The 21,883-nt window shown below is 44.6% G+C and overlaps 2 protein-coding genes across 2 annotated transcripts in view; both read right to left on the bottom strand.

Annotated features, from left to right (window-relative positions):
* Positions 1-2,490: 2,490 nt before the first annotated feature.
* Positions 2,491-2,985, bottom strand: LOC311108305 (UI-like; the record flags this gene model as incomplete). The annotated part of the gene is made up of 1 exon (XM_084150931.1): positions 2,491-2,985. One exon carries the CDS (start codon positions 2,983-2,985, stop codon positions 2,491-2,493), a length of 495 nt encoding a protein of 164 aa, XP_084007057.1.
* Positions 2,986-5,139: 2,154 nt separating this feature from the next.
* LOC311108669 (mitochondrial inner membrane protein Mpv17) overlaps positions 5,140-21,883 on the bottom strand; it is a 28,692-nt gene continuing 11,948 nt past the window's right edge. Inside the window, exons 2-7 of the mRNA XM_084151376.1 lie at positions 18,399-18,514; positions 17,425-17,517; positions 15,711-15,806; positions 10,530-10,562; positions 10,398-10,450; positions 5,140-10,244 (exon numbers count right to left, since the gene is read on the bottom strand). Coding sequence (XP_084007502.1) covers positions 10,175-10,244; positions 10,398-10,450; positions 10,530-10,562; positions 15,711-15,806; positions 17,425-17,517; positions 18,399-18,514 — 461 coding nt within the window. The 3' untranslated portion in view covers positions 5,140-10,174. The remainder of the gene's footprint in view (positions 10,245-10,397; positions 10,451-10,529; positions 10,563-15,710; positions 15,807-17,424; positions 17,518-18,398; positions 18,515-21,883) is intronic.

The raw sequence follows: 21,883 nt of genomic DNA, 5'->3' as shown, positions 1-21,883 counted from the left end.
CCACTACGTTATGAGGAGAGTCATAGTATATTCATGTCAACAGACAAAACACAGTGTCCTCTCCTCTCCCACTTGGTGCTCCCGTTTAATGTTCGACTTCAAAAATAGACCCAGTCTAACAGGAAATGAAGACAATGGTGATGCTATGAGATTGTCATGCTCAACTCACATTAATCAATCTCCTCTTTTGTTTTAATCAGGGTTCTTCCAGTCAAGAAAGGACTACTTAGTGGGTTTATGGTAATCCCCTGCGCACATCCATCCAGAGTATTGATGTTTGCATTTACCATTCTGCTGTCAACTGGTTTTGCTGTCCACAGTATTTACATTGAGTGAATTACAGATCTACAATGGAGAATAAAGCTCAAACATCACACAGTTGAAGGCCTCCCTCGCCACCCACATCAGATATGTACAAAAGCCCATGTATTGTGTGTACATTTGATAAGCTAAGTATAATCCAATGAAATGTATCCCACTGTTGGTTTGAATTGTGCATGTTGTGAAGTAGGAAGAATATTGTTGTTTTTTCTCACCTAACACTCCTTCTAGTGCTTGTGATTATCCTGCTACTTCCTCTTCAACAAACTTTACTTTGACAAGAGTTCCACAAGTGCCTTGAATAAAAAAGTATGACTAATATTATAGAGACTGAAGCAGCTGAAAGCCTACTTCTGAAAGTATATGAAGAGAACTGAATGCTCCGACAGTATAGTTTATGCACTTTTTAGCCTCAGCTTACATCATTTTATTAAACATACATTTCATTGTGATATCTTCCCTCTCCTTTTCTGAGTAAATGTTTGCGCTACCAACCCTGACCCAGAGCTACGGCTGCTGCTTTGATTCCAGCGGGATCAGTAATTGAATGTATCTCTAAGGTGTTAACACAGCGAGGAACAAGGCAGCAGAATTCCATCATACGGACAGTCTGACAGAGCTGTCTGACAGAGCAGAGTCGTATAGTAGAAACGCCAGGTCGGGGGCCATTTTGACAAGCTCTCACAAGTTCGCATCGACTTGCACCAACCAGTACACCATTATGTAGGCTTCCACATTATGCATTTAAAAAGAAGACAGGCAACTGCTGTTAAGTTAACTCGTTAATGAGAGTTAAAGGCGATGACTGCAATGCATGTTTGGTCATAGACATTTTGCAATGAGTGTTTAGCCAGAATTTACTACTCAGGTTTTGTATTTCAATGGGTAAGAGGAACCTCAGCAGCATCTGTTTACAGATGTAGGAATAAACTATTTTGGTAGTCAGAGAAGACATGACTATAACATCATACAAGTCAGCAGAATAGTTTCCTTTACTACATTCACTACTGTAAGAGACTATGACAGAGTCAATATAATTTTTTTCAGAACTTTTTTTATTACAAAATATAAATGGCAAAAAAGCTTTTCTTTACTGCTAAACCATGGGATCATAAGATATGTCCAGATGATTGGGATTTTGACAAAACAGTCAACATAATATTAAGCATTTTCTTTTTTAAGGTAAGCATGCAGTACCACAGAGGACAGGTCACTCGGATGAAAATAGGAGGAGAGTGGGAGTGGTGTAAAGTGTAGGATATGTTCACTTTGTCCCAGATAAAATTATAGATTAGTTGTATCACAAAAAAGCTTGGGCACTACCAGATCCCATACCAGCATACCTGGATCAATGTGAAAAGGCTTCTTCTACTGGCTGGATGGTTGTCTGCCAAGTGAGCTAACCAAACAAGGGCAAATGAATAATCACCATAAACAAAACAAAATTATCACCTAGTCGGCTCAGGGATTCAAACCAGTGTCCTTTTGGTTACTGTCCCAACGCTCTTAACCGCTAGGCTACCTGCCATCAAAAATCATTCAAGATCATAAGAGCATATCCAATATCAATTTACACAGCATCATTTTCCTTTGGCAATGTGTTATAGGGCTATAGCATTTGTTCTTTTGATATTTATTGCTGGAAACTTCAGTGTAATGATTAGCCTATATGTCATTGTTATTAACCTTGTACCAACCATTTATGCTACTGTTGACATCAAATCTTAGTTAGGCCCGTACTAATAAAACATGTAGCACTTATTCCACATTAGTGCAACTTATAACACAATTTGATTCTGACAATATTATTGTTGTAGGCCTACTACAATGTTCCGGACATCCAAATGTGAGAATAGAGGTGTGAAATCCGGAGTATTCACACACTATGCCATATCTCAAAGAACAGTATTCCAGTCGTCCACTATGAATACACTGTAGCTGGGGTCTTGGTAGACTAGTAGTCAATCATTTTATAGCCCGTTGATTTTGAAAGGCTTTTTGGATAGGTGGGGAAGTTCCGTTTACGCACAGGTTGAGGCATGAGGAATGACAGAGAAACCAAAGGTTAAATGCAAAGAAAAATCGAAACTATTTCGTGGGAGAGTGCCAGGGGCTTTTTTGACGCGAAATCTTTTTTTATGTTTTCTCCCTTGTTGATGACACTTTGTATCACTTTCCAACTTCATCTAGATACTTGCGGTTCAACTCTGCTTGCTCCTTCTGGCTCTCGATCCTCGCCATTTCGATCATATTTCTCAGCAGGTGGAAAGTGAGGTCGATGGAGATCGGCGGGTCATCGTTTCTCTTGGTCAACTCCACGAAGTCTTCCAGGCTGTTGACCTCCTCTGACGCGCGCTGCTGCTCAAATGGCGGCAAACTGCGCGCCAGGTGACCAAGACCCATCGAGCCCAGGGGCGTCACCTCAAAGGGAAACTGTGGGGGGAAACCTGTTTGCAACCGGGGATTTTTCTGCAAATAACGCAGTATCTTTTCTCCGATAAGGTAGGAAACTGCATCGCCAGCCTTCTGCAACACCTCATCCAGCTGACTCTTGTAGCCGTGCCCGTTGAACATGGCCAGGTCCTGTGGTCGACAGACACTGGGGGGGATGTGAGAGGTGAGGAGAACAGCGGCAAGGAGCAGGACCAGGGGAACAGGCTTCATAGTGATGGACAGACGAACAAAACGGTGCCCTGTTATGGAGAGAGGTGTAAAAATATTAGGAAAAAGCACTGAACTCAAAGTACGCTAAAACTTTAAATTGCACTTATGTGGTCATAGTGTCTAAAGCAAATACAAATAGGCTCATTCTTACTAAATGCTTAAAGGCAAACTTAAACAGTAATAAACAACAGTAGGCTATTTATTGTAGCCTATTGAAACGTGCAATAAACAAAGTAGATCATAGACGAGGTTAATTGGCACACAATATACATACATCGTTACTGAAACAAGCATGCAGAGGTTTCTTTAGCTTTGTAAATACATAAATGAACCTAATCATTGTTTCCATGATACAAAAATGACCAACGAATTCCTGTGTCCTTGATATTCTCAACTCATCACCGAAATTGCAAGGATCGAGAGCCAGAAGCAGAGTTGAACCGCAAGTATCTAGATGAAGTTAGAAAGTGATACCAAGTGAGTGTGCACCTCAAACTAAAAAAGTGCAACAAAAGAAAGCAAAATGAACCACTTACTTGATCGTCTCCTGGTGCTGAAAAAGTCTGGAAAAGTGTCAATGGAGAACACGGTCCGAAAAGTCCCGCTAATGGCGATTGTAGTAGACCGCCTCTGTCTGAACTGTTATATACATCCAAGATAGCTCCATTGACGTCAGTGCAAGTGCATAAACTGCTTGTAAATGAGGCGACTCCGTTTTAAGTTAAGGCAAGTGTTTTGAAGGACAGCTCACAGCTGATGATGCTGTGAACCAAGGTCTGCAAGATAGAAAAGGCATGACAGTTTGTCTGATATTCTATTTTTTCCATACAACTCTTAAGTTACCTACCTCAACCTGTCACATTAGCCCTAACTAAGTCCGCAAGACAAAACCAGTTATTGTTTCGCAAGGTGTTGGTATGCCTCCAGTGAAACTGGAATGACAGAATGCACCGCAAAAAAACATCACATTTACTTACTAAAAACAAAACAAATTGTGGAAGTTATAACTAAGTGATACGTTAAGGTGTAAATCTGCACAATGCTACTATGAATCTGGTCGCTGAATATGATGAGCCGTTGTCGTGATGCCTTTATGCATGATTTAACATCTTGGCGAGGCAGAGCAGAAGCGCACGGCGGGGAAACGTGCGGAGGGCGCAGAGAAACCTGTCCATTGTGCTGAAAAGGGTTCTGCTTGTAATGCACGAGATGCAAGTGGATTCTTAATTAAAACTACAGAAAATATAAAATAGAGGAATATGTCATATTTAGCTGATAAAACCCGCGAGCTGTATATACTACACTGAGGTGAAAGTAAGGTCAGGTTTGGCGTCCCGGTAAAATAAATAGTGGTACGCTGTACCGGTAAAAAGTGAGCCTATGACAATTAATAAAACAAGCCCAAAAAACTATAGGCTATTACACCATTATTTAACATTACTGCATGTCAGTCGCATGAAAAATTAGCGAATTGACTTGAAACTGGGTGGTATATGCTCCAAATTGCGTTGTTGTTTGAGGAGAACACTTACATTTTGTCAAGGCGAGTGGATGCATCAATTCAGGCTACAAGTGTAAGCCCCGGTGAGTGTGCATATTCATTGTCTTTATCATTGGGTCAGTGCCACATTTATTTGTTTTTGGACAATAATTTCCTCCTCCAGGTTAGATGGACGTCAAATTGTATTTGTGTCTCCCCTTTTCGTAGTGTCTCCCGCAACATCGTTTTATGAATCTGTTTGTCAGTGTCAGCAGAATAGGCTACACTGTAATTTTTGTAGTATACAACAAAAAAACAACAACATGTGCGCGCCTTTGGGTGTCCAGTACCGGTAGGAAATGAAATCTACTTTCACACCTGACTGAATATCATGACTATGCATTGAAAAACTAAGGCACCCCCCATGTAATCGATACATAGTTTGTTGAAGAAAATATTCCTCTTTACAGAAATAGGCTAATGGATTTGTCTGTTTGCTCCTGCCAATTCTATAACACTTTATTTGGTTGGGAGAAGTTTGCAGACAGAATTTCGTTGACAGACAAAGCAGCATTTCCCAACTATCCCAAACAACCCCGCCATTCAACAACCGTGCAAAGTTAGGGCAAAGCCACCCATGACGTCATCTTTGAAACAGAAGTTAGATATAAAAGAACAGGCAAATACGGCTTTAATATTACAATTCCATGTACAGTTTAAAAGTATAGTTTATACAATTTAAGCTTAATACAAAATAATAACATAAAAGTATATTACTGGTAATATCATCACTTGAAATGAGAACACATCCAGACATCTCAATATTGTCTGGATAAGTACTGTTTAACAGCAGACAGAGTAAGTCATTGTATGCATATGTCATATGTCAACTACACTCTGACTGACTATAAACTTTTTAATGCATTAATACTAATTCGGAAAGTATTCAGACCCCTTGACTTTACAGCCTTATTCTAAAGTGGATTAAATAATTCCCCCCCACATCAATCTACACACAATACCCCATAATAACAATGCAAAAACAGGGCTTTAGAAATGTTAGCAAATGTATTAAAAATAAAAAACGGAAATATCACATTTACATACAGTGGGGAGAACAAGTATTTGAAACATTTTACATTTACATTTTAGTCATTTAGCAGACGCTCTTATCCAGAGCGACTTACAGTTAGTGAGTGCATACATTATATTTTATTTTTCATACTGGCCCCCCGTGGGAATCGAACCCACAACCCTGGCGTTGCAAACGCCATGCTCTACCAACTGAGCTACATCCCAGCCAGCCATTCCCTCCCCTACCCTGGACGACGCTGGGCCAATTGTGCGCCGCCCCATGGGTCCCCATACACTGCCGATTTTGCAGGTTTTCCTACTTACAAAGCATGTAGAGGTCTGTAATTTTTTATCATAGGTACACTTCAACTGTGAGAGACGGAATCTAAAACAAAAATCCAGAAAATCACATTGTATGATTTTTAAGTAATTCATTAGCATTTTATTGCATGACATAAGTATTTGATACATCAGAAAAGCAGAACTTAATATTTGGTACAGAAACCTTTGTTTGCAATTACAGAGATCATACGTTTCCTGTAGGTCTTTACCAGGTTTGCACACACTGCAGCAGGGATTGTCACGATCGTTGACGAACGAGAAGGACCAAGGCGCAGCGTGATATGCATTCATGTTTATTTATATATTGAATAAACACCACGACAAAATAACAAATTAACGATACGTGACGTCCTACGGTACACACAACAAACCGGACTGGCGACGCGCACCACTGGCTTAGTGCGGGAAGCAGGAACGGGTCGGGCCGTACTGGGAACACGCACCACTGGCTTAGTGCGGGGAGCAGGAACGGGCCGGACCGGACTGGCGACACGCACCACTTGATTGGTGCGAGGAGCGGGACTGGGTTCCTTCATTAACCCCCGCTCCTTCTGCTGCCTAACCAGCTGAACCACCCTGTCGCGGCCTCCTGCTGCCTCGTCGTCCACACCGTGTGCCCCCCAAAAAAATTATTTGGGGGATTGTCTCTCCACCGTGATCAGGGCCTCCATACCTCTTGCCAGCCTCTCGCTCATCTCCTCCCAAGTCCATCCTCTCTGCTCCTCCTCGCCGTGCCTCTACACTTTCCTTCTGCTCCCTCTGAACCAATGGCCCCCCTAATCTGGTGGGATCTTCTGTCACGATCGTTGACGAACGAGAAGGACCAAGGCGCAGCGTGATAAGCATTCATGTTTATTTATATATTGAATAAACACCACGACAAAATAACAAATTAACGATACGTGACGTCCTACGGTACACACAACAAACCTCACACGGAACAAGATCCCACAACCCACTAGTGCCAATAGGCTGCCTAAGTATGGTCCCCAATCAGAGACAACGAGCAACAGCTGCCTCTGATTGGGAACCACACAGGCCAACATAGATCTATACATACTAGATCCAACCCTAGAAAATAACACATAGGAACATACACAACAAGGAAAATCACACCCTGACTCAACAAATAAGAGTCCTCAGAGTCAGGGCGTGACAGGGATCTTGGCCCACTCCTCCATACAGACCTTCTCCAGATCTTTCAGATTTCGGGGCTGTCGCTGGGCAATACAGACTTTCAGCTCCCTCCAAAGATTTTCTATTGGGTTCAGGTCTGGAGACTGGCTAGGCCACTCCAGGACCTTGAGATGCTTCTTACGGAGCCACTCCTTAGTTGCCCTGGCTGTGTGTTTCAGGTCGTTGTCATGCTGGAAGACCCAGCCATGACCCATCTTCAATGCTCTTACTGAGGGAAGGAGGTTGTTGGCCAAGATCTCGCGATACATGGCCCCATCCATCCTCCCCTCAATACGGTGCAGTCGTCCTGTCCCCTTTGCAGAAAAGCATCCCTAAAGAATGATGTTTCCACCTCCATGCTTCAAGGTTGGGATGGTGTTCTTGGGGTTGTACTCATCCTTCTTCTTCCTCCAATCACGGTGAGTGGAGTTTAGACCAAAAAGCTCTATTTTTGTCTCATCAGACCACATGACCTTCTCCCATTCCTCCTCTGGATCATCCAGATGGTCATTGGCAAACTTCAGACAAGCCTGGACATGCGCTGGCTTGAGCAGGGGGACCTTGTGTGCGCTGCAGGATTTTAATCCATGACGGCGTAGTGTGTTACTAATGGTTTTCTTTGAGACTGTGGTCCCAGCTCTCTTCAGGTCATTGACCAGGTCCTGCCGTGTAGTTCTGGGCTGATCCCTCACCTTCCTCATGATCATTGATGCCCCACGAGGTGAGATCTTGCATGGAAACCCCAGACCAAGGGTGATTGACCGTCATCTTGAACTTCTTCCATTTTCTAATAATTGCGCCAAAAGTTGTTGCCTTCTCACCAAGCTGCTTGCCTATTGTCCTGTAGCCCATCCCAGCCTTGTGCAGGTCTACACTTTTATCCCTGATGTCCTTACACAGCTCTCTGGTCTTGGCCATTGTGGAGAGGTTGGAGTCTGTTTGATTGAGTGTGTGGACAGGTGTCTTTTATACAGGTAACGAGTTCAAACAGGTGCAGTTAATACAGGTAATGAGTGGAGAACAGGAGGGCTTCTTAAAGAAAAACTAACAGGTCTGTGAGAGCCGGAATTCTTACTGGTTGGTAGGTGATCAAATACTTATGTCATGCAATAAAATGCAAATTAATTACTTAAAAATCATATAATGTGATTTTCTGGATTTCTGTTTTAGATTCCGTCTCTCACAGCTGAAGTGTACCTATGATAAAAAATTACAGACCTCTACATGCTTTGTAAGTAGGAAAACCTGCAAAATCGGCAGTGTATCAAATACTTGTTCTCCCCACTGTAAGTACTCAGACCCGTTACTCAGTACTTTGTTGAAGCACCTTTGACAGCGATTACAGCCTTGAGTCTTCTTGGGTATGACGCTACAAGCTTGGCACATCTGTATTTGGGGAGTTTCTCCCATTCTTCTCTGCAGATCCTCTCAAGCTCTGTAAGGTTGGATGGGGAGCATCGCTGCACAGCTATTTTCAGGTCTCTCCAGAGATGTTCGATCGGGTTCAAGTCTGGGCTCTGGCTGGGCCACTCAAGGACATTCAGAGACTTGTCCCGAAGACACTCCTGCGTTGTCTTGGCTGTGTGCTTAGGCTTGTTGTCCTGTTGGAAGGTGAACCTTCGCCCCAGTCAGAGAGCTCTGGAGCAGGTTTTCATCAAGGATCTCTCTCTGTACTACGTTAACCTTTCCCTCGATCCTGACTAGTCTCCCAGTCCCTGCCGCTGAAAAACATCCCCACAGCATGACGCTGCCACCACCATGCTTCACCGTAGGGATGGTGCCAGGTTTCCTCTAGATGTGACGCTTGGCATTCAGGCCAAACAGTTCAATCTTGGTTTCATCAGACCAGAGAATCTTGTTTTTCATGGTCTGAGAGTCCTTTAGGTGCCTTTTGGCAAACTCCAAGCGGGCTGTCATGTGCCTTTTACTGAGGAGTGGCTTCCGTCTGGCCACTCTACCATAAAGGCCTGATTGGTGGAGTGCTGCAGAGATGGCCAAGGCCCTTCTCCCCCGATTGCTCAATTTAGCCGGACGGCCAGCTCTAGGAAGAGTCTTGGTGGTTCCAAACTTCTTCCATTTAAGAATAATGGAGGCCACTGTGTTCTTGGGGACATTCAATGCTGCAGAAATTATTTGGTACCCTTCCCAGATCTGTGCCTCGACACAATCCTGTCTCAGAGCTCTACGGACAATTCCTTTGACCTCATGGCTTGGTTTTTGCTCTGACATGCACTGTCAACTGTGGGACCTTATATCGACAGGTGTGTGCCTTTCCAAATCATGTCCAATCAATTGAATGTACCACAGGTGGACTCCAATCAAGTTGTAGAAACATCTCAAGGATGATCAATGGAAACAGGATGCACCTGAGCTCAATTTCGAGTCTCAAAGCAAAGGGTCTGAATACTTATGTAAATAAGGTATTTCTGTTTAAAAAAATTAAAAAAATAGCAAAAAGTTCTAAAATCCTGTTTCCGCTTTGTCATTATGGGGTATTGTGTTTAGATTGATGAGAATTTTTATTTATTTAATCAATTTTAGAATAAGGCTGTAACATAACAAAATGTGGAAAAAGTCAAGGGGTCTGAATACTTTTAGAATGCACTGTAGGTGTCACGTATCCTCCCATTGCTCCCCTCCGGCGCTCTGATTCGCCGGTCTACTGAGCCACAGGTCTGAGCTCAGCACCTCGGCAACACAGGAATGGAAACCCAACACACCCTAATCACCTCCAGCACACATACACCTCATCATCTCATCACCACCACTATATAGCCCTGGACTGTTCAGTCATTGTTGTGTGTAATTGTTAGTGTTGTGTCGTTTACTCGCTCCTTGTTATTCTCTTTCTCATTGTTAAGTAAACCTTTACCTTGTTGATTCCTGAGTCTGCGTCCTGCCTCTTCGTATCCTCAGTACTCGTCACAGTAGGTGTGACAAACTTTCAAAAAAATCGTCCACTATGCAGTATTTCATAGTTTGTTAACCATTTGTTCCTGACCACCATCTTAGTGTGGGATTCACAGCTTTCTGAATTCAGTTTATGACACGATTTATGGGTGTAAAAGTCTCATTAATAGTCCTATGTGTGAGGTAGGGCGGGACCTGAAACATCCATTACATCTTATTGGCTTTCCAAGACAAGTAGGAATTCCAGGCGACAGCTACAATCTGGACCACAGCCAATCTGCAAGACAAGAGTTCCGTACTAACATCAGAATTCCATTCAGGCATCACAGCTGAATTAATAAATCAATATTTCCGAGTATAAATTGACATTATACCGAATATCCATAAGGATAACATTGACGTCACTAAACCATCCCTGGGCCTTACTTACCTGTGGTGCAGTGGGATGAAATAGAAGTTGGCAATCTGGACTGGAGGCCATAGCTGAAAAAGAGCGGAACACATTGATGAAACATTGCAGAGTGTTTCATACCGTAAGTAATATGTGAAGCTTAGAACTTACGTAGTAATTTGAGATCAAAGCATCCGTATAGTCCTGCAGAGAACAAGAGACATAGAGACCTTTATGTTTATTTATATTAATGACGGTGAATTTCTAGTAGAAACATCTAAACTTCTGACACTAACCCTCCCTCACATGGGTGCCTACCTCCAGTTCACACCTGTGTTGAACTCTGACCCTGACCAGGTGGGTAGGGGCTGTCACTCAGGCTGTGAGGGGTTACAGTATGTGTTGGCCCTCCTCTGGGACAGTCACAGACAGTGACAGGTGACACTCAAAAGCAGCAAAACACCATAGTCTAAAGTTAACAACTGTGGGTCAGTGCCGCGTCCTGCTCCCTCACATCACATGGCATATAAAACAACCAGACATATGGAACAGCCAGCACCCTTACTTAGCCTGGCCCATCTCACTAAAGGTCAACAGGCAGCAAGATTGGCTGGATTTCATTATTTTTTTTGTAATATTGTCTTTATTGGGCAAGACTGGATGTATAAAATAAGCCAATGTTCCCAGAAATGTTGTCTGTCTTTGTTGGTTTTCTGGGGCTTAACAGTTTCTAATTTCTAGCAAACAAGGCGTTGGCCACATGGGGTGAAAACACTGCAGGGCAACAACGTCAGAGACACACAATGACGTCACCAAAATCCGTCCTCATTTGGAGAGCGACGTCTTTCGTTCGTTGTCTAGGGCTGAAGAGACAACCAACTTATTTGAGCTCAAGAGGCTGCAGTCCTGTGGTCATGGAACAGTTTGGCCAGCACTCACCATCTTTTCCCTTAATTATGACACACTGAGCTCTAGAATGTCATAACGGCATCAAACTGTTGCGTAATGAAAACGCTAATAGGCAGACAAGTCGTTAGCACTAATCTTTGTTTTCCCACTAGGCAGTGTGCACTTGACCTTCAGTATCAGCATCCAGCAGCGTGGAGTGAAGCAACTGACCAATGAGGGCATGTGTAGGAGAATGGCAGCACTCAAAATGGGCGTCTCCGACCCCCACGTCTCTATCCCATTCATCCTCTCATAAAGGAGGGAGGGAGATACTGTAGCATCAGAGTGATTGTTATAAAGAGATACATGAATAACCAAGTGGTCTCGGGGGAAAGCTTGACCCACACTATAAAATGAGGTGAAGTGAAGTCATAGCTGGGCTTGTGTTGTGATTGAGATGTGAGCGGCCTGTCACTAGCTAATGAAGAGCAGGGCTGAGGACTAGTCCATTCAAACTAGTAATTTCTGTCTGTGGCACCAGACCAAGTTCCGCCTGACTTTAGTTGAGGAAGGTGTGGTCATGTTAATTACTTCACCTCACATCTATTTTACATCACAGTCTGGCCTAATGAGGACATTTGCCATTTGTTTTCTGTCTTTTCTGACATTTCGGTGACTGCCCTTTCGGCCTCATTTTAACTCAAGCGCCTTCCTTGCATAAATAATTTATGGTCCGCCGAGCGAGCGGAAGGGAGCGGTGGACGAACACCCCTGTTACACACACCCCCCCCCTTATCTAAGACATGAGTCACCCGCCGCTATTTCAACCCTCCTTCCCTCCATTCCGCCCCTCCATGAGAGGAAATGGCTTCTAATTAAACTGGGTCAGAGATGGGGGTCACTGTTAGTTTCCTGGAGAACATAGAGGAGGAGAGGAAAGGAGTTCCACAGGACGCCTCAGCTCCGTTTGGGAGCTACAGGGGGGTCCTACAGAGGGTACTACAGGGGGGTCCTACAGAGGGTACTACAGGGGGGTCCTACAGAGGGTACTACAGGGGGGTCCTACAGAGGGTACTACAGTCCCTGGGCTCCAAGGCCAACGCTACACACGTCTCTTTCAAGACCATGTGTACATTTCTATAATATCTGGACTCATGCTTAATATATTTATGGGCTCCTAACCAACTGTGCTATTTTGTTTGTTTTTACGCATTGTTTGTAACTAATTTTGTACATAATGTTGCTGCTACCGTCTCTTATGACCGAAAGAGCTTCTGGACATCAGAACAGCGATTACTCACCTCGAACTGGACAAAGATTTGTTCTTTATGAGTCCGACGCGAAGAATATACTGCTTCCCCGAGACCAGGCCCAAATCCTCATCATTCGCATGAAGAAAATACAGAAATACAGGGGGCGGAGGTCGGGGTGCCTTGTGAGAATTCATCGGCGAGTGGGTAAACTGCCTCTACCATCCGTTCTATTGGCCAACGTGCAATCACTGGAAAATAAACTGGATGATCTACGATTGAGACTATCCTACTGTAATATCTTATGTTTCACCGAGTCGTGGCTGAACGACGACACAGATAATATAGAGCTGGCTGGGTTTTCCGTGCATCGGCAGGACAGAGCAGCTACGTCTGGTAAGTCGAGGGGTTGGGGTGTGTGTCTATTTGTCAATAACAGCTGGTGCGCGATGTCTAATATTAAAGACATCTCGAGGTATTTCTCGCCTGAGGTAGAGTACCTCATGATAAGCTGTAGACCACACTATCTACCAAGAGAGTTTTCATCTATATTACTCGTAGCCGTCTATTTACCACCGCAAACCGATGCTGCACTAAGACCGCACTCAACGAGCTGTATAAGGCCATAAGCAAACAAGAAAATGCTCATCCAGAAGTTGACACTCCTAGTGGCCGAGGACTTTAATGCAGGCTAATTGAAATCCGTTTTACCTAATTTCTACCAGCATGTCACATGTGCAACCAGAGGAAAATAAACTCTAGACCACCTTCACTCTACATACAAAGCTCTCCCTCGGCCTCCATTTGGCAAATCTGACCATAATTCTATCCTCCTGATTCCTGCTTACAAGCAAAAACAAAAGCAGGAATTACCAGTGACTCGCTCAATACGGAAGTGGTCAGATGATGCGGATGCTATGCTACAGGACTGTTTTGCTAGCACAGACTGGAATATGTTCCGGGATTCATCCAATGGCATTGAGGAGTATACCACCTCAGTCACCGGCTTCATCAATAAGTGCATTGACGACGTCGTCCCCACAGTGACTGTACGTACATATCCCAACCAGAAGCCATGGATTACAGGCAACATCCGCACCGAGCTAAAGGTTAGAGCTGCCGCTTTCAAGTAGCGGGACACTAATCCGGACACTTATAAGAAATCCCGCTATGCCCTCAGATGAACCATCAAACAGGTAAAGCGTCAATACAGGACTAAGATTGAATCCTACTACACCGGCTCTGACGCTCGTCGGTTGTGGCAGGGCTTGCAAACTATTACGGACTACAAAGGGAAACCTAGCCGCGAGCTGCCCAGTGACGCAAGCCTACCAGACGAGCTAAATGCCTTTTATGCTCGCTTCGAGGCAAGCAACACTGAAGCATGCATGAGAGCACCAGCTGTTCCGGACGATTGTGTGATCACGCTCTCCGTAGCCGATGTGAGCAAGACCTTTAAACAGGTCAACATTCACAAGGCAGTGGGGCCAGACGGATTACCAGGACATGTACTCAGAGCATGCGTGGACCAACTGGCAAGTGTCTTCACTGACATTTTCAACCTCTCCCTGACCGAGTCTGTAATACCTACATGTTTCAAGCAGACCACCATACTCCATGTGCCCAAGAAAGCGAAGGTAACGTGCCTAAATGACTACTGCCCCGTAGCACTCACGTCGGTAGCCATGAAGTGCTTTGAAAGGCTGGTCATGGCTCACATCAACACCATCATCCCGGAAACCCTAGACCCACCCCAATTCGCATACCACCCCAACAGATCCACACATGACGCAATCTCCATCGCACTCCACACTGCCCTTTCCCACCTGGACAAAAAGGAACACCTATGTGAGAATGCTGTTCATTGACTACAGCTCAGCGTTCAACACCAGAGTGCCCACAAAGCTCATCACTAAGCTAATGACCCCGGGACTAAACACCTCCCTCTGCAACTGGATCCTGGACTTTCTGATGGGCCGCCACCAGGTGCTCCCTCAACACGGTGCCCCTCAGGGATGCGTGCTTAGTCCCCTCCTGTACTCCCTGTTCACCCACGACTGCGTGGCCTAGGACGACTCCAACACTATCATTAAGTTTGCTGACGACACAACAGTGTTAGGCCTGATCACAGACAACGATGAGACAGCCTATAGGGAGGAGGTCAGAGACCTGGCCATGTGGTGCCAGGACAACAACATCTCCCTCAATGTGAGCAAGACAAAGGAGATGATCGTGGACTACAGGAAAAGGAGGGCCGAACAGGCCTCAATTAACATCGACGGGGCCGTAGTGGAGCGGGTCGAGAGTTTCAAGTTCCTTGGTGTCCACATCACCAAAAAACTATCATGGTCCAAACACACCAAGGCAGTCGTGAAGAGGGCACGACAACACCTTTTCCCCCTCAGGAGACTGAAAAGATTTGGCATGGGTCCCCAGATCCTCAAAAAGTTCTACAGCTGCACCATCGAAAGCATCCTGACCGGTTGCATCACCGCCTGGTATGGCAACTGCTTGGCATCCGACCGTAAGGCGCTACAGAGGGTAGTGCGTACGGCCCAGTACATCACTGGGGCCAAGCTTCCTGCCACCCAGGACCTCCATACTAAGCGGTGTCAGAGGAAGGCCCTAACAATTGTCAAAGACTCCAGTCACCCAAGTCATAGACTGTTCTCTCTGCTACCGCACAGCAAGCGGTATCGGAGTGCCAAGTCTAGGTCCAAAAGGCTCCTTAATAGCTTCTACCCCAAGCCATAAGACTGCTGAACAATTAATCAAATGGCCACCCGGACTATTTACATTGAACCCCCCTTTGATTTTACACTGCTGCTACTCGCTGTTTATTATCTATGCATAGTCACTTTACCCCTACCTACATGTACAAATTACCTCGACTAACCTGTACCCCCGCACATTGACTTGGTACCGCCACCCCCCGTATATAGTCTTGTTATTGTTATTTTATTGTGTTACCTTTTATTTTATTTTTTACTTTAGTTTATTTAGTAAATATTTTCTTAACAATTTCTCAAACTTGTTGGTTAAGGGCTTGTAAGTAAGCATTTCATGGTAAGGTCTACACCTGTTGTATTTGGCGCATGTGACAAATACAATTAGATTAGATTTTATATGTTTTTTTTAATGATCTTATTCTTTGAGGTTTAATGTAAGTTTAATTAAAAACTGTGGGGGAAAGTCATGCTGAGATGAGCCTTACCCTCTTGAGCTTGGCAACATTCTCCTCCACAGTCAGTCCATTCAAAGTTCCAGAGATCCCCAGGAAGGCACACAGGAAACACGGAGCAAAGCCCACCTGTTGATACATGACAAGAACAAACACTGTTTATCCATCTGTGTGTATGTGTGTGTGAATATACATGTTGATATAAATGTGGACGTGTGTGAAACATTTGTGGGAAAAATGCTCAGTGGCTTTTAATGGAATCTTACTTTTTCATGGGCATGATGCATACATATAATGATGCACACTGGCCACTATTACAAGGTTTCAAAAGAAAATTGGATAATTGCAGTAATTATGATGGGCCCTGAAAGTAGAGTACATGTAGGCTGTTGTTACCTCTACAAGGTTGTACATAAAAGCCAAATGGTGTCATAATACGTATCATTTACAGAAGTAAAAATGGCAATTTACCTGTTGCGTTACTAAAACACAGACCCTCACCCTGTAGATTTGTATTGATATTTGATGCAACGTTGATCAAATCAACATCATGGTCACTTGGGCAGCAGTTATACAATGTCTTACTTGTATAACCTATGTTGTGAGCAATTATGTTGTTAGCAAACTTGAGGATCCCACTTTGAGCTGTTGTATAATAAAGAGAGGGAGAAATTCCTTTTAATTTATTTGAAGTGCTCGTAAAACCCTGCCAGCTAATTACATTTACACGCTCTTATCCAGAGCGACTTACAGTTAGTGCATACATTATTATAATTTTTTTCATACTGGCCCCCCGTGGGAATCGAACCCACAACCCTGGCATTGCAAACGCCATGCTCTACCAACTGAGCTACCTCCCTGCCGGCCATTCCCTCCCCTACCTAATCTTACCCTTCTTTCAGAACACTGAAAGTCATCTAAGTCAGGGAAGACCTTGTTTCTTAACACCAGCCAGCTTTACAGCTCAGTGACTGTAATAAAGGGAGATTCATCACTGTGGTTAGGACTCCCCAGGTAAAGCTTTGGCCAGTTTCACCACCTGACGTACGACTACTAATGAACTTCATTTAGACAAGGACCACCAACATCAACTCCCCCTCCCTCCACAATGTGTTATATATGGTAACATTGACAGGACATTGTAACAGAAATGGGTCTTTAGGATCTAAAATTAGCCCTGGAATCCCTGTTTTGTGGAAGTTGTGTGTGAAAATAGCAATGCTGTGAAAGGAGAGCGTGCATCCTTCAGAGTGTACACTAATCCCTCCTCCAGGAGAGGGCCGTGCTGCGCTCGCCTCTCATTGTCCTCTCTCTTCCTGTGCATTCACAGACCCCAAATCATGTTAGCAGCGTATTATACAAGCAGGCCTTGTTCCCCCACCTGTCAATGCAAGGATTAGTTGACACGCGCTGAGGGGGGCTTCACCCTCCCTCCAGGGGTAAACGTGGGAACGTGGGATGCGTGTTACACCTATTCACTCAGCTCTGGCTGGCACCACAGCGACAGGCACTTCTGAGGGCACCTTCACCTGTGGTCCACTCATATTTAGAATGTTTGTTGTTATTTGGTTTGTGCGTAAAGGAGTCTTGCAAGGGATAATGACCAAACCATTAGAGAACTTACCTAAAGTAATATAAACCATGTTAGATTATCTATTCATGTCAACTGGCTGGTGGTACTGAAGTTGTTTTCGTTTTTTATTGAAAATGAACATATAAAATGCAGCCGCCCAGATGCCCCTCTCACCTGATCGACAAGCATTTTCTTCATGGCAGCACTTTTGGTCCCCCCAGTGACCAGCTTGTCCAGAACCTTGTACCATCCACCTATTACAGGGCCCTGGGGTTGAAAACAGGACCATCAGGATACTTCACACAGATTCATCATTTAAAAAACGGATTGGGTAACAGCAGGAAGCAATCATGAAAAATTTTATTGCTTTCGGAACATTCTGGAAACAAATATGTGAGACAACATAGTCAACCACAGCACCTCTTTCAGATCTGTAAGTCATCTTGTGTTATAGCTTTACTTTTACATAACTGTGTAGACAGTGTTTGTCTCCTGTCAGTGTTACACAAGGCACAAGAACAATATAATATTAAATGAACGAACATAAGAAGATTACAATGATAAATACTCTTTGCCTATGTAACAATGAGGAAAAACAAAACCATTTTATTTCTAGGTGACATTCTGCACTCACTCTCCCTGCTCTGTCCAGTGATGTCACACAGAGGGTGGTCAGTGACTGGGCCGATGGCCACATACAAACTCGCATGCACACACACCGACTATGGTGAGTCACGACAACAGAGTTTCTCAGCTCTCTGTAGAGTGCCACTGCCAAAGCCATCTCACTGAGTCTGTGAGAAGGAGTGTGTCAGAGGGAACATCTGTGTGTGGCGTGTCCAGGAGCCTTGGTGCTGTGGCCTGGCCTTGAGTGGCCTGCCCACGCTACCCAGCTGTTCTCTCACTCCTTCAGAGACCTACTCATACCTACTTGTGGCTGCTATTGACGCACAGTCGCAGAGCTGTTTTCCTTTAACAGCTGGCCAATGGAGTGTTTGTGACAGCACATGAACCACTCCCTACAAACCTCCTCTCCCCTGTGTGTGTGTGAGCAACCCAATGTGCATGTGTGGTAAAGACTGATACACTGACACTAACCAGTCATGTGAGGTGAGACAGTGAGATAAAAGAGAGGAAGGAGGACTCACGACAAAGAAGAATCCGATGCTCATCATCTTGGCCGTCCGTGTCACATTGTGATTGGCTAGACCCCGCCTCTCAAGCACCTGCTGGGAGATGACATCACCCACCCCCACCAGCGTGCCTTGAGGAGAGGAAGAGAAAAGAGGGAGGGAGAGGTTAGAGGAAGTGAGAGAGAAGGGGTGGAGAAAGAACAGGGAAGATCATTGGGATGCGGTCATCTGCTGCTCTGTGCCAGCGCCCAGCGGGCACGTGCTTAGACACATGCCAACCTGCAACGGTGCTAACGACAGAACAAGCAGGTGAAGCCTATTCAAAGACATCAACCTCCATTCACCATTAATCCCCTGTACACCTGCCTCTGCTTTACTGATAACATCAGATGTCACTACTGATGATTATTTTACGTAATGTACCTACAAATAATCACTCACCATACACCCCTTGTATTGTTATAATTGTTTTAATGGGTGTACCATAGTAATATAATTAGAACACAGTATTCTATAATACATCTCCATGGGTGTAAGACATAAATAAATATCATAAAGGAAAATATACTATTCATAAACACTACATAAACTGGTTAGTTAGACTGTAGTTACACTGTAGCAGAGGAATGGTTGACTGGGCATTTGTCCTATTCTACACACGTCCACTCCTTGCTAAGATGTTACACAGTTGTAGTACATTGTATTACTGATATCTTTGTGACACTGTGTAGAAGTCTCTTACGGTTTCAATTATTTGTCAATAGGGTTGCAAAATTCCAGTAACTTTCTCAAAATTCCCAAGTTTCCCAGAAATCCTGGTTTTAACATTCCTGGAATCGGGGGAATAAGCGGGAAATCCGGGCATCCTCCAACCAGGAATTCTGGAAAGCTGGGAATTTTGGAAAAGTTACAGGGTTTTTGCAACCCTGGTTGTCACCAATATGTTAATATACTAATATCATTAGATAGAGGCACTAAGCCAATGTAACCAATACAGCCACTAATATACATGCATTCTATACAAGCACTCAGATCCAATTAGCCTACACATTCACAACCAAAGAGATGTGTGACTTAACTGATATCTTAAAAATGTATAATCAGATGATTTTATGTTCTCTCTCCAAATCCATTGAGGTGATTTAGCAAGCGCTGATTATCATGATTTAGAAAGCGCTGATTATCATGATTTAGAGTCGCAAGTAATAAAACAAAACACTGAATCTTTCTCTTCTGGTCTCATCCCTAAAGCTCTGACTGAGTCATCCTAAAACATACTGGCCCTATAGGTAATTGTCTTTGGAGACCTTACTGCCACACGTAGGGATGACTGACGCACTGACTGGAAGTGTATATGCCCCGGTCACACAGGATAGGTCAAACCATTCAGTAGCTCTATGCTCTGTAAATACCTCCTCACTAGAGAAAGAGAAAAGGGGGGGGGGGAACAGAGAGAGATAGAGGAAAGAGAGAAGAGAGAGAGACAGACAGGAGAGAGAGAGCTGGTAGAGAGAGTTAAAGGCTTCAAGAGTAGGGTGTAATTTATCAATTAGTGAGAGAGAGAGTGCACACAAGAGAGAGGAGTCAATGCACACTGGCCACAGTGACTGATGGAAATGGATTTCATTGCCAGAAAGGCCTCAGTGGGACATCACAGTGTCCTGTGTGTGTACGGTGTGTGTGCGTGTCCTCCTGTCAACACACACAGGGAGTGCCAATCTGGTTGACGGAGCAGTCTCCTCCAATGTGTTGGAAATGTCACGGGTTCCCTTCCCTTCCACTGCCCAGAGGCTGGGCCTGGGGGCATCGATCACCTCGCCTCAGACCCAGGCAGGAGGGGGGACAAACCTACATATGCATTATTTATATGTGCGTAATCAAAAAACGGCCTCACGTGTCTCTGCGGAGATTGACTCGTATGGGAAATCTACAGCAGAGGATGCAAACATCTGACTTAGGAGACGCATTGATGAATATGACTGAGCGAGAAAGAAAGTTTCTGATGAAAAGAAACCCATTGACATGTAAATTAGACAGGCAACAGCTGAAAGTGTTTCCAGGCTAAATAGTGTGGTTTCTTTGCGGGGGGTGTTTCCATTTTTGACAAAGAGTTGTGAAAACTGTGACTTTTAACTTGTTAAGATGCAACATCTAAATTAAGCTGAAAACGATGACTCTCTCCACAATATCGCTGGCTAGAAAACTTCTGAGTGGAAAAACATTTCTATCAATTCTCTGTACAACAAACAATACAGGCTCAGATCAATATGTTCTGCCTTTGTTGACATCATGAAAATCATGAAAAGGGACAAAGCAACTCAAACGAGGTCTCTCTGCATGAACAAAGGGAAACCCATCATCCCGGATACCCTAGACCCACTCCAATTCGCATACCACCCCAACAGATCCACAGATGACGCAATCTTAATCGCACTCCACACTGCCCTTTCCCACCTGGACAAAAGGAACACCTATGTGAGAATGCTGTTCCTTGACTACAGCTCAGCGTTCAACACCATAGTGCCCACAAAGGTAATCACTAAGCTAATGACCCTGGGACTAAACACCTCCCTCTGCAACTTGATCCTGGACTTCCCTGACGGGCCGCCCCCAGGTGGTAAGGGTAGGCAACAACACATCTGCCACGCTGATCCTCAACACGGGGGCCCCTCAGGGGTGCGTGCTTAGTCCCCTCCTGTACTCCCTGTTCACCCATGACTGCGTGGCCTAGGACGACTCCAACACTATCATTAAGTTTGCTGACGACACAACAGTTAGGCCTGATCACAGACAACGATGACACAGCCTATAGGGAGGAGGTCAGAGACCTGGCCATGTGGTGCCAGGTCAACAACCTCTCCCTCAATGTGATCAAGACAAAGGAGATGATCGTGGACTACAGGAAAAGGAGGGCCGAACACGCCCCCATTCACATTGACAGGGCTGTAGTGGAGCGGGTCGAGAGTTTCAAGTTCCTTGGTGTCCACATCACCAACAAACTATCATGGTCCAAACACACCAAGACAGTCGTGAAGATGGCACGACAACACCTTTTCCCCCTCAGGAGACTGAAAAGATTTGGCATAGGTCCACAGATCCTCAAAAAGTTATACAGCTGCACCATCGAGAGCATCCTGACCGGTTGCATCACCGCCTGGTATGGCAACTGACCGTAAGGTGCTACAGAGTGTAGTGTGTATGGCCCAGTACATCACTGGGGCCAAGCTTCCTGCCATCCAGGACCTATATATTCTAGGCGGTGTCAGCAAGCGGTACTGGAGCGCCAAGTCTAGGTCCAAAAGGCTCCTTAACAGCTTCTACCCCCAAGCCATAAGACTGCTGAACAATTAATCAAATGGCCACCTGGACTATTTACATTGAACCCCCCTTTGTTTTTACACTGCTGCTACTCACTGTTTATTATCTATGCAGTCACTTTACCCCTACCTACATGTACAAATTACCTCGACTAACCTGTACCCCCCCACACATTGACTGTA

The sequence above is a fragment of the Coregonus lavaretus genome, assembly GCF_964263955.1.
Source record: "Coregonus lavaretus genome assembly, chromosome: 33".
In the NCBI taxonomy this organism is placed as follows: Eukaryota; Metazoa; Chordata; class Actinopteri; order Salmoniformes; family Salmonidae; genus Coregonus; species Coregonus lavaretus.
The sequence above is the reverse complement of the archived record's forward strand: the minus strand, read 5'-3'. Positions and strand labels throughout refer to the sequence as shown.